This window comes from Anneissia japonica, unplaced genomic scaffold (assembly GCF_011630105.1).
Source record: "Anneissia japonica isolate Jap-2015-1 unplaced genomic scaffold, ASM1163010v1 scaffold639_len268944_cov154, whole genome shotgun sequence".
NCBI classification, from domain to species: Eukaryota; Metazoa; Echinodermata; class Crinoidea; order Comatulida; family Comatulidae; genus Anneissia; species Anneissia japonica.
This window is the reverse complement of record NW_022754805.1, coordinates 191,829-206,316: the sequence shown is the minus strand read 5'-3', so window position 1 is coordinate 206,316 and position 14,488 is coordinate 191,829. Positions and strand designations below refer to the sequence as shown.

General features: G+C 32.7%; 1 protein-coding gene across 1 annotated transcript; it reads left to right on the top strand.

The window, feature by feature from the left end:
- Positions 1 to 261: 261 nt before the first annotated feature.
- On the top strand, positions 262 to 13,529 carry LOC117123240 (tyrosine-protein kinase receptor Tie-1-like). Its single transcript, XM_033269086.1, has 9 exons — positions 262 to 397; positions 3,077 to 3,116; positions 3,581 to 3,928; positions 7,430 to 7,684; positions 8,665 to 8,799; positions 9,559 to 9,705; positions 10,170 to 10,301; positions 11,657 to 12,215; positions 12,595 to 13,529. The coding sequence occupies exons 1-8, from the start codon at positions 383 to 385 to the stop codon at positions 11,794 to 11,796; spliced, it is 1,212 nt and encodes a 403-aa protein (XP_033124977.1). The 5' UTR covers positions 262 to 382; the 3' UTR covers positions 11,797 to 12,215; positions 12,595 to 13,529.
- Positions 13,530 to 14,488: the final 959 nt, after the last annotated feature.

Here is a 14,488-nt window from a genome sequence, read left to right as displayed (position 1 = left end):
TATATATACTGTATAAGTTTCGACAAATTAGAAGTTTGACATTTGGTAATTAAAATTGATGCTCGTTAATGTTTATTACGGCATATATGAGTGTACCGAGGTGTCATAAACTATTATCAATTGATTACCATTTCTAATAATTATGCACGCACGTTCCATGAAATCAGTCTACGCCAATTGTATCCCTTGTAAATTGATCGTATTTACATTGACTGACTATATAATGACGAATGAACAACGCCTACTTCATAATCTGGGCAAGTATTTCGAAAAACAGGCAAACTTTAGAAGGCAAAGCGAGGTTCTGAAGACTAACCAGACAACTGATTGCTGGCATCGTTGATTTGTCCGCGGCAGTTGTCGGCAGTTGTGAGCAAATGAAATGTTTTTCTTAAAGGTAAATACAATTGATTATTATTATTGTATATATATTTGCTATTAATTGGTGAAAAATTGGTGGATGACATCCTTAACCCCTACACTTTTTCAAAGTACAGCTTAGATGGTAATAATAGGCCCTATGTCATTTTTGGCCACCGTCTAACTTAATTACTTAAACGGCTTGTTTATTTTATATTTTATTTATTTTTTTAAATTTTATTTATTTTTTATTATTTGTTTTTAATGTTTTTTTTCAATATGATTCAAGGCCTGAACACTGTCAGCGCCTTGAAACGATTTTATTTATCAAAATTTTGTTTAAAACAAATGTAATTAGTGCTTTCGAGTATAAGCCTTGATAAATGTATATGACCGAATGTACTCGTTGTCTCTTGTTTTCAAGTACATTTTGAAGCAAATCTTCACCGTCATAAGCATTAATATTCAGTTAATCATTTACACAGTTCTAATCAGTACAAGAGTCCGCAATTGGTAGTTTACGCCGCACGACGTTAACCTTAACGTTAACGGATGACGTAATAATTTATTCATCTTGCGTTGTGGAGTAAATTTCAGGATTTTACGTGCTCGACGTACGTTAGTTACGGGTTTGCGCATGCGTATTTCGATTTGTTTACAGAAAGGGGCGGAGCTATCGCGTTGCATGTTGGGTACTAACGTAAAAGTTAAGGTTAATGTCGCGCGGCGAAAACTACCTAATGACTCAATCTACATGGATCATATCGCGTACAGATTGTTTGTACAGAACTACTGTATAATAACGAAGAAAAATACACTTGACATACTTGACATGTATATCGTTGAAATGTTAAATTTAGAAGGACTAGCATAGTTCTTTAGACAAAACAGGCAACTAATAATTGGCATTATTGTACCCGGTTGTCGGCAAGTGAGCCAGTGAAAATGTGTTTCTTAAAGGTAGTTCACTCTTTTTATTTTATAAATTTGAGGCAATATATGCCAGTAAAAAAACCCTATATTATATATTCGATAGTTATCTTAAAAGTATGGCAGCACAAATTACATTCTCAACAATAAATGCCCCTGGGCCTTTATTCAAATATAAAAAGTAAAAATAATAATAATTATTAATTATTAATAATAATCTAAATATTAAACCAATATAAATGGAATAAAATTCTAGCGAGATTTGAAATAAAAATTAAACGTATACATTCATCCATAGTATCATTCATGTGCTTCTCTCACGAAACTTGTTAATAAAGCTGCTCGTTTATCGATGGAAGCTCGTAATTAATTTTCATGACTTCTACAACTCTAGAGTTTATGTTTACAATATATTAAGTAGTATATACTTTGCGTCATTAGTTAATAATTATCAAAGGCTTGGACACCGGGACATCGTCAATATGCGTACCAAGTTAGAAAATAATAATAATAATAATAATAATAATAATAATAATAATAATAATAATAATAATAATAATAATAATAATAATTATTATTATTATTATTATTATTATTATTATTATTATTATTATAAACCTGATAGAGATTCGATTGTCAAGTAAATACTGAATGAATATATGAATAACCAGTGGCGAAAATTAAAAACAAAATAAGCAAAAATTAAAAAAAAGGAAAATTCTACTGAGATTTTAAGTCTAATTCCAGAGGCGCCATAATCATAAATGTTCAATATTCTTACCTCAGTCCCAACCATGGTGGGGCTGAAGAACATAGACCCTCCATTTTTAAAAGTCCTTCTCTGCCCCCCCCCCACTGGGCTCCGATAGATCAAATAATATCACACTCAACATTTTACTCGTAGTCAACACAAGTCTATCAGGACAACCGCTATGCGAAAATCCTCTCTTGCATGTTGAATGTATATTCGTAAAAATTGACAAGGTAAAATCGACTTTCCTTGAAGCTGACTTTATTAGCAATACTGAAGCTCGAATAGGCGTATTTACTGCGTACGCTGAGAAGGGTAATCGAAGTGGCACTGCTACTATAATAGTTCACCATGCAAAGAGTAAGTTTTCTTATTTTTCATTTTTCCATTATCAATTCACTACGGTAAGTGGCAACAACAACAACAATTACTTTGGGAACGTACTGAGTCTGTCTCTTATACACATCTAGATGTGTATAAGAACACAGCTGCTCCCAGGCCCACAGCTTCTCTCGGCGGCCCTGATAATGTGAAATAGCTGCCTATATAAATATATTAAAGTCATTTGTGTTGGTCATTGATGCTGGGTTGGTGATGCCTCTTTTAGTGTCAATAAGTAAATGATTAGTAAGAATTATCCGTGTTTCTTTCAGGAGTATGGAATCGTAATACTTGTAATACAAACATGTTATGGCCTATGCTGTCCTGTATGTCATACACAAAAAAAATATTCTTTACGAAAACATTTTATACTATTATAATTAAATAAGTTGATTGCTCATTATTTTAATCATACTAATGACCCTGACGTACTGAGGAGAGTTTTATCGAATTCTATTTGTACCTGTAGTGTCATTTTATTTTCAGTATAATATTGAGGACCCACTATTTTTATTTAACTAAAATTTAACTAAATGAGAAGACCTTGTTTGCAAGAGTACAATGTCTTTTTTTTTCATTTTTAATTAATCAAATTAGTTAATAGTAGATCTTAAAGAGGACCGATAAATATTGTTCAACTTTATTATCTTATAGGAATTGTGTTTCTTGATAGCTCTGATTGGACATTCTACAGGTAATAATACACAGTAATACGTTGATCTTCTTGTATGTTCTCTACTTGCGTTAATCCTTTACACAATTCGAATTAGCGCTTCATACTTTAAAGTTCAACATGTGAGTTAACCTTAGATATGAATTTTAAAGTTGAAAATGCAAATCAAACAACAGCCTTTGTACAAATTCTGCTTCGATTAACATTTCTCATTGTAAACAAAATCACTACGTGATATTGTTTGCCTCCATCGTGTGAATATGTTTTTCATGTGCCGGCATTGCCACCTATATAGTAAGACAGTGATTAGTCGATATTGGTTATCCTTGATCATGTGGCTAAAAGAATTAAATGAAAATAAAATATATAATTTGTTGTTTCTAATTCAAGGTTCAATCTTAAATATATAACCATAGTTTGTGTGAATTACATTATATTTAAGTATATATAATAGCTTCCTTGAAGGTTATTTGCATATGTTTTAGGTAATGATGTTGAGCTCAAATTCAATATGGTAGGCTTCACTTCAACTCCTGTTGTTAATGATATTGGGCAAAATGATGTTCGTGGTTACACACTGGGCTCCGATAGATCAAATAATATCACACTCAACATTTTACTCGTAGTCAACACAAGTCTATCAGGACAACCGCTATGCGAAAATCCTCTCTTGCATGTTGAATGTATATTCGTAAAAATTGACAAGGTAAAATCGACTTTCCTTGAAGCTGACTTTATTAGCAATACTGAAGCTCGAATAGGCGTATTTACTGCGTACGCTGAGAAGGGTAATCGAAGTGGCACTGCTACTATAATAGTTCACCATGCAAAGAGTAAGTTTTCTTATTTTTCATTTTTCCATTATCAATTCACTACGGTAAGTGGCAACAACAACAACAATTACTTTGGGAACGTACTGAGTATTCCCTAAGTTAACAGGTCAGGTAGGGCAAAAGATCATCCCTAGAACACAAACAAGAACAACAACCATAATGATAACAACTACCGTAATAATAATAATAATAATAATTATTATTATTATTATTATTATATAATAATAATAACAATAATAATAATGATGATGATGATAATATTAATAATAATAGGCCTAATAATAATAAAAATAATATATTATTATTATTATTCTTATTTTTATTATTATTATTATTATTATTATTATTATTATTATTATTATTATTATTATTATTATTAAGAAGAAGATTAATAATATACCGTATCAGATATCTAGAAAACTATATCATTTTGCGCTATGTATTAACAATTTCGTACCACAGCCCCAAGCATGGTGGGACTGAGGTAGCGTAAATCCCCTATCTGTAAAATTTACTGTCTGCACCCCTCCCTTCCTGTTTCTATCGAAGTCCAAGATTCAAGATGTAATTTAGCAAATCATCTTCTATCCATAATATTTTTGGTGGAATTTGTAAAAATTAAATGGGGATTACCTTACCAAATTTTAAGTCTGACAGTGCCGTATCCGGCGATCTAGAAATGCTATAGACATTGTTGTGCCTCATCCCCAACCATGGTGGGGCTGAGGTGGTTTCTATTCCAGAATTCGCCACTGTTTAATGTTTTATTTTCGTGGCGAATCATCTTCTATAATCTTATTGTTGGGATATGGACAATGACTAATATTTTTTACACATGGGGTCCTTGAAGACTTTGACATGTCAAGAGGGATCCGCGAACGCAAAAAGGCTGGGAACCACTAATATGTGACGGTAATTTTGCGTTTAACCTGCTGCAGCTGGTTTAAACGCTTTAGAAAACGCAAATTGCGTTTATATATAGTTCATTCACACGTCCAATAAAATTCTTGAAATTTTCCTCATATCCACACCTTACTCCGGATCGTCACCATAATTTATTAATTTCTTCATTTGACCATAAAAACTATTCTAGAAAGTTTTCATTTATAAGTTTTTAGAGATATTTAGGTCTGGGACCCTAGCAATTTAAATTACTCTGAATTTCACACCTGACTAGATCGTTACTAAGAATTAGTATTACCTTTCTTGCAACATGGTTGAGGTTTCCAGACAGTTTTATTCAGTTCAGTCGATCAGTTTGTGGGATATTTGTATAAGACGTCTACCGCTAAGTGGTATTCATATTCACACTCTACGTTTAGATACATATCGTTATTGGACGATAAACCATTCTATGAAGTTCTATTTTGATCCATTAAACTTTCCAAAACGTTTAATTCAGATTAGTTAATCAGTTTAAGATGTATCTGATGTAGGATATTTCCGTTTGAATGGTCTTTGCACCCACACTTCTTATCGTCACCAAAATAATAATTTCTTCATTGGACCATGACAAACTATTCCGAAAGTTTCAATTAGATCCATTTATAACTTTTTTGTATTGTTCCCCGAAAATGACAAAAAATCTCGAAAACAACCCACCCATTCCACAGCAACGCACAAACTAGCAACCTGAGCACAGAAACTATTGAATTAAAAAAAGCCAACAAATTTCCCAATCTACTCCCAAAAATATATTTTTTATAATCAATACAGAAATTTAACAGCAATTCTGGGTGAAGTGTATTTACCCTAAAAATAATTGATTTGTAATCCAATATAGGCCTAGGCCTAATTGTAGTGTTGTGTTACCCATTCCACCGTATTTGAAAGTCTGACCATGGTTTTACCCTATCACCATGATATCACAGTTCAAAAGATACTCACCCTATTACTGTGAATTTTACGAAGTGGACATAGGCCACAATCATTATTCAGAATTTGTATTATTCATAAATTTCATAAGATTGTCAGGGGCGGATCCAGAGATGTCCAAAAGGGGTGGCCGAAAGGGTGAGGGGGGGCGGTAGTTGGGCCGAAACAACACCATTCTAGGGGGTACGGGGGCATGCCTCCTCGAAATTTTTGTGTTCTAGACGCCCGAAAATAACATTTCTGGCGTTCTGGACTATCAGTTTTTTCTTTTTCTTTCTTTTTTTCCCTTTTTAAAAAAATCTTTTTTTAACTTCACAAAAAGGGGAAGGGTCTCCCCCTCCCCTAAATTCGCCCCTGATTGTGATTATTTTATTTTATTGATAATCCTGGGATATTTTTTAATCTTGAATACATTTGAATGGTAAAGAATAATGCAATTTAACTCGTTTTTATATATAGTGATGCGTCACTACAATATTTTATTGGGAGGTAGGTGATTCAATAAGTCCATGAATTAATAGGCCTATTTGATAAATTGTTGTATTCTCATGCTTTCGTCCTCAAGCATTTGGAGTAATTTTTCTTTTAAAATGCTCTTTGATAGCTAACATTGTCTATTTAACATCACAATAATTCATTATTAGACCTATAGTTGTTTTTTGAATTGTACTCCACAAATCTCAGCCGATACCTCGCACAACTGGCTAACGTCTCTATCTATTGTCGTGACGTCATGGCTCGCTGGCTCAAACTTGTGATATGTCTCGCACTTGTGATCAAATAACACGCTGGCTTGCACTTTGGCAACACTCTTTGTCAGTGAACTCGCTCCTAGAAAACCCGCCCTTGGAAATTTGCCCCATAAAAAAATGTACACTTCCTAGACCATGCAGTCTTCAAAATAAAAATTGTAACCTTTGGTAATCAACTACACCTTCCACATACATAGAAATTTTTGAAACTATTATTTAAAAAAAAAACCTAAACCATAATTCACCATAGACACTTTTTGACAAAAATGAAAAATTACCGAGAAGTGTTCTAATATAGACAATGGGTCGTGTCTCATATTATTTGTTATAGTTTTATTATTCATTATTTTCACTTGACTTGCATAAATAATTTTGTTCGAAGAACATTTATATGCAGTACTTCGCAGCACTTCACTTGCAATTTGCAATTTCTAGTAATATTATTATAGACTTGCCACAAGTATCTAATTAAATTTATTGATTTTTCGTAGTATTAGCACATTTCGGAAAGCGCCACCAGCGTCAGTTTATGTTGAGAAACTTTTTTGATGCGCGCTAATCCCAGAAAAAGTACACTATGGAACGCAATACAAATAAGTAATATAGAACGCCATTGGTGCCAAAATCGATTTATTCTTAAACATTTTAACTGATTTAGACAAATATTAGGGACTAGAACCCAGTCTATATTATCTAAAGAAAGTCCTGAAAAGAAGTCATGTTACTTTATGGGCTTCTTTTTGAGATGGGTTTTTCCGAGATTACTTTTAAAGAGGGTGTTTCTTCTCGATATGGGCTTCTTCTTGTGGTTAAGCCTAGTTTTTAGCTAGTATTTGAAAGCCCACTTAACAAAAACTGATTTTTGTTTTCAAAGCCCCTGTAATACCAATTGTTCGCACCAAGACTGTCAGTGTATGTGATAGTAACGTTACATTGAGCGTAAATCAATCTAGTGGAAATATTGAAAGCTTACGATGGGCGAAGAATGGAGATTATAACGAAGAATGGGATGGGCTGACGGAGATCTTTTTCAAAAATATTACACTGAATGATTCTGGGATTTACGAATGTTATATAAATGGCAGCCGGAATGAAGGAAAATACGCATTCATGCAGATGATAGTAAGAGGTACGGTAGGTAAATGGTAAATTGAACTTCGACACATTCATTTATTTGTAAATATAGTTTATACTGATTAAAAGTAGTCATATCTACGTAGACAATGAACATTCAAGCAAAGCTGCGCCCCTTGCATATTGTTACTATGGTGCAACAAAACCACAGGAAGAATGAGCGCGTATGTTATTTATCTGGATCCTGCTAACCGTTAGCTGCCGTGTGTGAGCATAGCCAGTGTTAAAACGTACCAAAAACGTTCGTTTGTGGGATAACAACACGTGACACACGCGTATTCCTGGCCCTGCTCTGATTGGTCAGTAGTTATGTTTAGCTCTCTAGAAAGGTCCCGTGTAAAATAATGTGCAAGAGTAGATAGATGAGATGATGGATGAGAGTAGAAATGATGAAAGGAGGGACAGAGGGAGAGAGGAAATAAATAATTAATAAAATGAGCTAATGTTTGGATAAATGGATGGACGGAAGAAAGAAAAAAAAAGCATTGTAAATTGTTTGTATCTTCCTCTGTCTGAAATTCCACAAAACAATGACTTTTGTTAGTTCAAAGAAATTCATTTAGTATCTTATAGAATACTTCATTTTTTTCTTTTGAAAATATAATAGTATTTTTATGATATGATTATTTATAGATAATTATTAACATTGTGAGGTGTTAATTTCATTCAGCGGCGTAGTAATTGGCAATGCAGTCAGTGAAAAGCACTTTGAAAAGTGCACACTCTGAAAACGCGAATCGGTATCTTAATTATCATTTTTATTCTTTAAATTCAAAATTCGGCTAGTGGAAAATATCGGAGCATCTGCTACCCCACAAATTAGTAGTTACTATGCCTACGAGGCTTAACATGAAAGGGCCCGGTAAATAATTTTGCACTTGCGACCGTTCTCATCTAGCTACGCCACTAATTTCATTTATTTACACTTCATTTTAGATTTAACATTGTATTTAGCAGGGTTGGCTTGTGTTTCAGAATGTCCACATAACAAATGGTCTCCGCCGAATTGTATTATGGAGTGTGACGTTTGCTACAATGGAGGAGTGTGCGATACATACATCGGAACCTGCATATGTCCTTCAGGATTTATTGGAAATAGATGCGAAATACGTGAGTAGGCCTATTATACAAATACAACATTATAAGTCAATGTTTATTATCTATTCTTGTAGTGATTTCTACTTAAAATAACTTAGGACTTAAATTACTTAGGATTCTATCAAAGCAATTAGACAAAACCTTTAGAAAAGTATACAAACCACATGTATTATAGAAGTCAAAATAAAATGTAAATACTTGTCTAATAATCGAGTATTTATAATATTGAATTGATTAGCGGGTTGAGTACGCACAACGTAACTCTCGCATGTGTGGTGGCAGAATTTAGAAAAGAAAATATGATTAGATTGCAGGACCTAAAACTTCAATTGAAATTTGGAACGACAAAAAACTTCATAAATTATTATACGTGTTTAATGCAATATATATACTGTCTCTGTGTATAAGAGACAGCTGTCTGCAACGTACAACCTTAATATCGACGTGATTCGGAAGATACGCGGTCGCCGATGGTGTTCTGGTGGTGGAAAAAGTCTTTTCGGATAAGAACTATAAACCTATAGGCCCAGTGTACACAATTTGGCTCATGCACTATTTGGCTTAGTACGCCTTTCGAGACGAGTAGGGGGTTACCTCGGTATACTGGTCCATTCAGTCCCTGTTGTAGACGAGAGGAGTTGGTACTGATTTACCGGGTACTTCAGATACGAAGAGACCCTTAGAGGAGAAGCAAGCGATTGTAAACGCTAGTCCATACTTCAATTAGTTTGATCTGCACCGTGAATGTCTAGGCCCTATTTTCTTTTTCAGCTGCTGGTGGTAATCGTTTTGGACGTGATGGTAACGTTAACTGCATCGGTCAAAATGATAACGGATGCAGAGGGTATCTGATTTGTCCACCTATGCCACAAGGTTGTGCCTGTCACGCTGGCTGGAAAGAACTCGACTGTAATACGGGTACACTTATTATATTGGAAGTTGTCATTGCGATAATATTTTGTATAATCTTTCTTGAAAAATATTTATTAGAATAATAATAGGCCTAACAATAATAGGCCTAATAATATGCCTAATAATAATAATAATAATAATAATAATAATAATAATAATAATAATAATAATAATAATAATAATACTGTATAAACCACATTAATAATTTAATAATGTAAATTATTATAGCAATAAAATTACAGTAATAATAGGCCTAATAATAATAAGCCTATACTAATACAATGCCTAATACTAATAATAATATGCGTAATACTAATAAGCATGTTAATAATCCTCATAACATGGCTAATAATACTTATCTGCCATTAACAAGCTTAATAATATGTAATTCATAAACAAATACCCATTTAGCAATATATTGAAAAATATTTATAATAATTATTAATATCATTATGTTTTGTTATTTTAAGAATGTGAACCTGGCAAGTATGGCGCTGACTGTCTACAATATTGTCATTGTGACGCTGATCAGTGTGATCCTTCCAGAGGCTGTCATATGAACGCAACATGCCACTCTGGTTACAATGGTACAAGATGTTTAGGTAAAGAACATTAAAATCTTTGAAATAATAAGTTTTGGACCATTTAAAGGGGGGGTTTAGCAATACCCGGGGTGCGGGGATGAAACGATTAATATTTAATATAAAATAGAGGGATGGGCCACGACAATGACGTTACTCGATTTAGGAGCGCGGTATTCGAAAACGAGGCTCGTGAACTGGGTCCCCCCCAAAAAAATCCCCCCCAAAAAACTGGTGCTACAGGATTTTGAGCTTGTGTTAAAAGATAGGGAATTTCCTAAAATGGGCCGACTTTCAATGGCTTGCATTCGGTAGCCCCATAAAAAATCGTTCATTTATAAGAAGTACATATATTCTCCGCCGCCAGCAACCTTGCCATTGGAGCTGTGGCTTATTTGCGACAAGTAAACGAGCACAACCAACCCTACGTCTCTTTTTTGCTGGCCAAGGCGAAGGTTACGCCAACACATGCTGTATCGATACCACGACTGGATCTGTGTGCAGCAGTACTAGCTACCACCCTTGCACAGACAATTTCACTCCGAACTTGGCAGCCGAATAAGATTAGATTGTACCACATTTTACACAGACAGTAAAGTGGTGCTAGGATACATAACCAACGAGTCCAAACGATTTCACACTTACGTCGCAAATCGAGTACACAAAATACCCACCTTGTCAAAACCACATCAGTGGCACCACGTACCTACAGACCAGAATCCTGCCGACATAGCTTCACATTCTGTGCCAGCTCCTAGTCATCTCAATGCTACAATTTGGTTCAAAGGACCAACGTTTCTTTGGCAGAACTACTCTTCAGAATCCCTAGAAAAACCTCACCCGAACCCGCAGTATCTACTTGGTGAAAGTGATCGAGAATTACGTAAGCAAGCCAACGTAAATGCCACAAGCTTATCAGCTACTAACATAACGAAGTCTAATTTATATTAGGCTGCGAACGTTTTTCACGCTTCTCTACATGGATATCACTCAGAAGAGCTATTGCAATATTAATTGTCAAAGTACAGTCCTTCAAGTCAGTAAAACATACCCCAAACCCTAAATCGGTGGGCATTGAAGAACCTCGACGTGCTGAAATATCCATTATCACCACAATACCTCAGACCAATCTCAGAGCTTGTGCTTATAGAAAAGGCACCTACGTCTAATTCTTGGATATCTGCTAAATTTCAGCAGTTACGATAATTACAGATGTTGTTTTCTCGGTTTTTGACACTTTCAAATTAAATTAGAAATAATTTAAATATTTATAATAATTTAAATTATTTAATTTAATGAATTTTAGTTTTAATTATTCCCATCGAACCCAGTACAATATATATACAATATAATATTTTTCTACGCTAAATTTTCAGTTACATCTTCCAGCAAACAATCGAATAATACGACGTCCTTTATGGAAACCACTACTGTGCCTTCTACACATACGACGTCTGGTGTAAAAACAACTAATGGTAACGTACTAAGTGTCAAATTAACATGGACATATAATTAATATTATAGCTCCATGATAGTTTGTATAAGCATGGAGGAATATGTTTAGATTAAACTCCATGGTTTAATTGTGTCTGTCAATCGCGAACCCTGTCGGTGAATATGATGAAGAATGGTTTAGGGTCAGTTTGTTATACATACATTATGCACTAATCCCTTCTTTTACAGCACTACTGAGGTTGTAATGGATTTTTTTAATTGGCAAAGTAGTTTTCGGAGATTTTTCAGATTTCAAACGACGAGAATTATTTTGAAAAGACATCCTCAGTCATCCACTGGACCACTGGTTGTGGACGCAGCCTTCCAAGCTGGCTCTCCGTTTTGGCAAATTGTTTCTGGACAACATGTCAAATGGATTCATTCTTGGTGATGAATAGACGAACTGAAATAATTTGGCAGGAATAACCATGTGAAAATACCGTAAGTAATGATATTAGAAAATTATTCATGATTGCGTTTAATAATTTATTAAGAAGTTTGTCTATACAGACTATAATTATCAATACATATTTTCAAACCAGAAACAAAATAACTCAATCGGAATTTGAACTTAGATATTGTTTTAATTTAATGTGATGAGACTTGCCATTTCATTTGCTTGTTTACTGATGATTTTTTTTCAGCTTCCATGTTGCTTTTTAATTTCTAATTTTATTCGCAAGCCGCACTCTTACTACTGTACAGTTTTTTCTTCTCTAATTTGCATTCTACGTCATAAGTTTTTTAATCATTTGTGAGAATTATACCCACCTTCTATGTCATAAATTGATATGTCTTCAATTTATTTCTTCATCTATAGGTAGTGTACCCAGTAAAAAGATCGTACAGGAATGGATTGAAACTACAAATATTGGCGTATTTTATCCATCACGATGCTTGTCATAAAATATATCCATTAATAGCGAATTCTGCGTGCATTTCAATACTTAGAATATGTATTATACTTTCTCATATACGTATTGTATCATACCATGGCTTACAAAGTTTGATAAATCAGTGGTAAGCTAGGTAAATTTTATTAATATTATAAATAGAACTGCACTTATTGTATAAATCTATAATGCATCTTTCAAACAACCTAAGACTACCGATATGCAGTTTAAACTCTAGATGTCTAAATAATTCTATGTATTTTTATTCTACAAATACAAACCTTGTTGTTACTATATTTTATTTAATCCAGACATAAGTTTGATTAACAATAAATGTGAACATTAACAATTACTTATCAGCATACATAGATTAATTGTATAATTAATATAATCATCTTATAATTATTCTGTTGAAAGATATTTTAATAATCAATCAATCTTGCAATAAATCAATAAATCAATTCATTAATCAATTAATCAAGTAAACAATTATTCAAGCAATAATGTGTAGATATAGAAATATAGTGAAATCATACAAATAATACACAAACAACTAATGAAAATATTAACCCAATAATGAGAATTAATAATAATAATATTAATAATAATAATAATAATAATTATTATTATTATTATTAGGCCTATTATCAATATTACTATTATTTCCATTATTATTACTATTATAGTAGACTATTACCGTAAAACTTCTTAAATAAACCCAGTTGTCTATTAGTAATAGGAACCCAGGCTCTAATAATAGTAACCAACCTTTTAAGTTACTGTATACTAAAAACTTAATACTCTAATATTAATCCAACTGGGTTACACATTACAATGCTAAAACTTCATACACAGTCCTGTATAATAATCAACAATCTTATGCATGGGTTATTGTTATTTTTCGACTCTAGTTATAGTATTTTAGTACTTTATTAGTAACTCTTAATAAATGTAACCGACGATAAAAAACCAAATAAAAGAATAGTTACACATTGTTTATATCAGAAGACGCTTTTTAAACCAGAAAAATATAAAACCAAAATATTAATTAAGTATATTAATATCAATAGTATCTAAAAGTATACTAATATGCAAAATGATGTTATATCATGTAATTTATGAATTTATTTTTAAATCATATATACCCAGTGTTAGGTTTTAAATGGTTCTTTTGCGTTATATAAAACAAGTAGATTAATTAATATAATCAAATTTGTAGATTATTAAGTATCATACAGTTATTAGTTTATAATCGGTCGGCGTTGTTTATAATATTTACAATAATGGTATTTTGCTTTTAGTCGGTAGCAGTATGATATTATTACAGAGTTCATAATTTTAATTGTAATCACAAATTATAATTAAAAATAATTCTGTTTAATTTGTTATGATCTGTAATCGACAGCCTGGCTTTTATTTAGAATTAGTGACTTCTTTCGTTATTTTTCATATGATACTGTGATGGTGGAGATCCTGCACATATTTTGATGAGTATTGAAGTAGAGAAGTCTATAAAAGTATAATTGCAATCAAAATAATTATGTTCAATTTTTATAGTTTATAATTAGCTGGCCTTATTTATATTCAAAATAAAGAAGTTTTTCTTCAAGTTTTTAGTATTAAGATATTATGTTTATAATGCTAACATTAAGTTTATAATGTTAATAATACTCATAAAAATTGGTAAAGGCCTAATGTTTTATAGTATAGTTTACAATCCACCTGCCTTGTATATATTTTGAATAATGATTTTTTTTTTCAATTTTAAGTTGCTATGATAGAGTTTAAAATGATACATGTAAAGCAAAGAGAGGGGGGAGA

Coding starts and splice junctions, on each gene's coding strand:
- LOC117123240 (XM_033269086.1), top strand. Junction 3,929..7,429: donor AATAGTTCACCATGCAAAGA/GTAAGTTTTCTT, acceptor TTGTTTTCAAAG/CCCCTGTAATACCAATTGTT. Junction 8,800..9,558: donor TGGAAATAGATGCGAAATAC/GTGAGTAGGCCT, acceptor TTTCTTTTTCAG/CTGCTGGTGGTAATCGTTTT.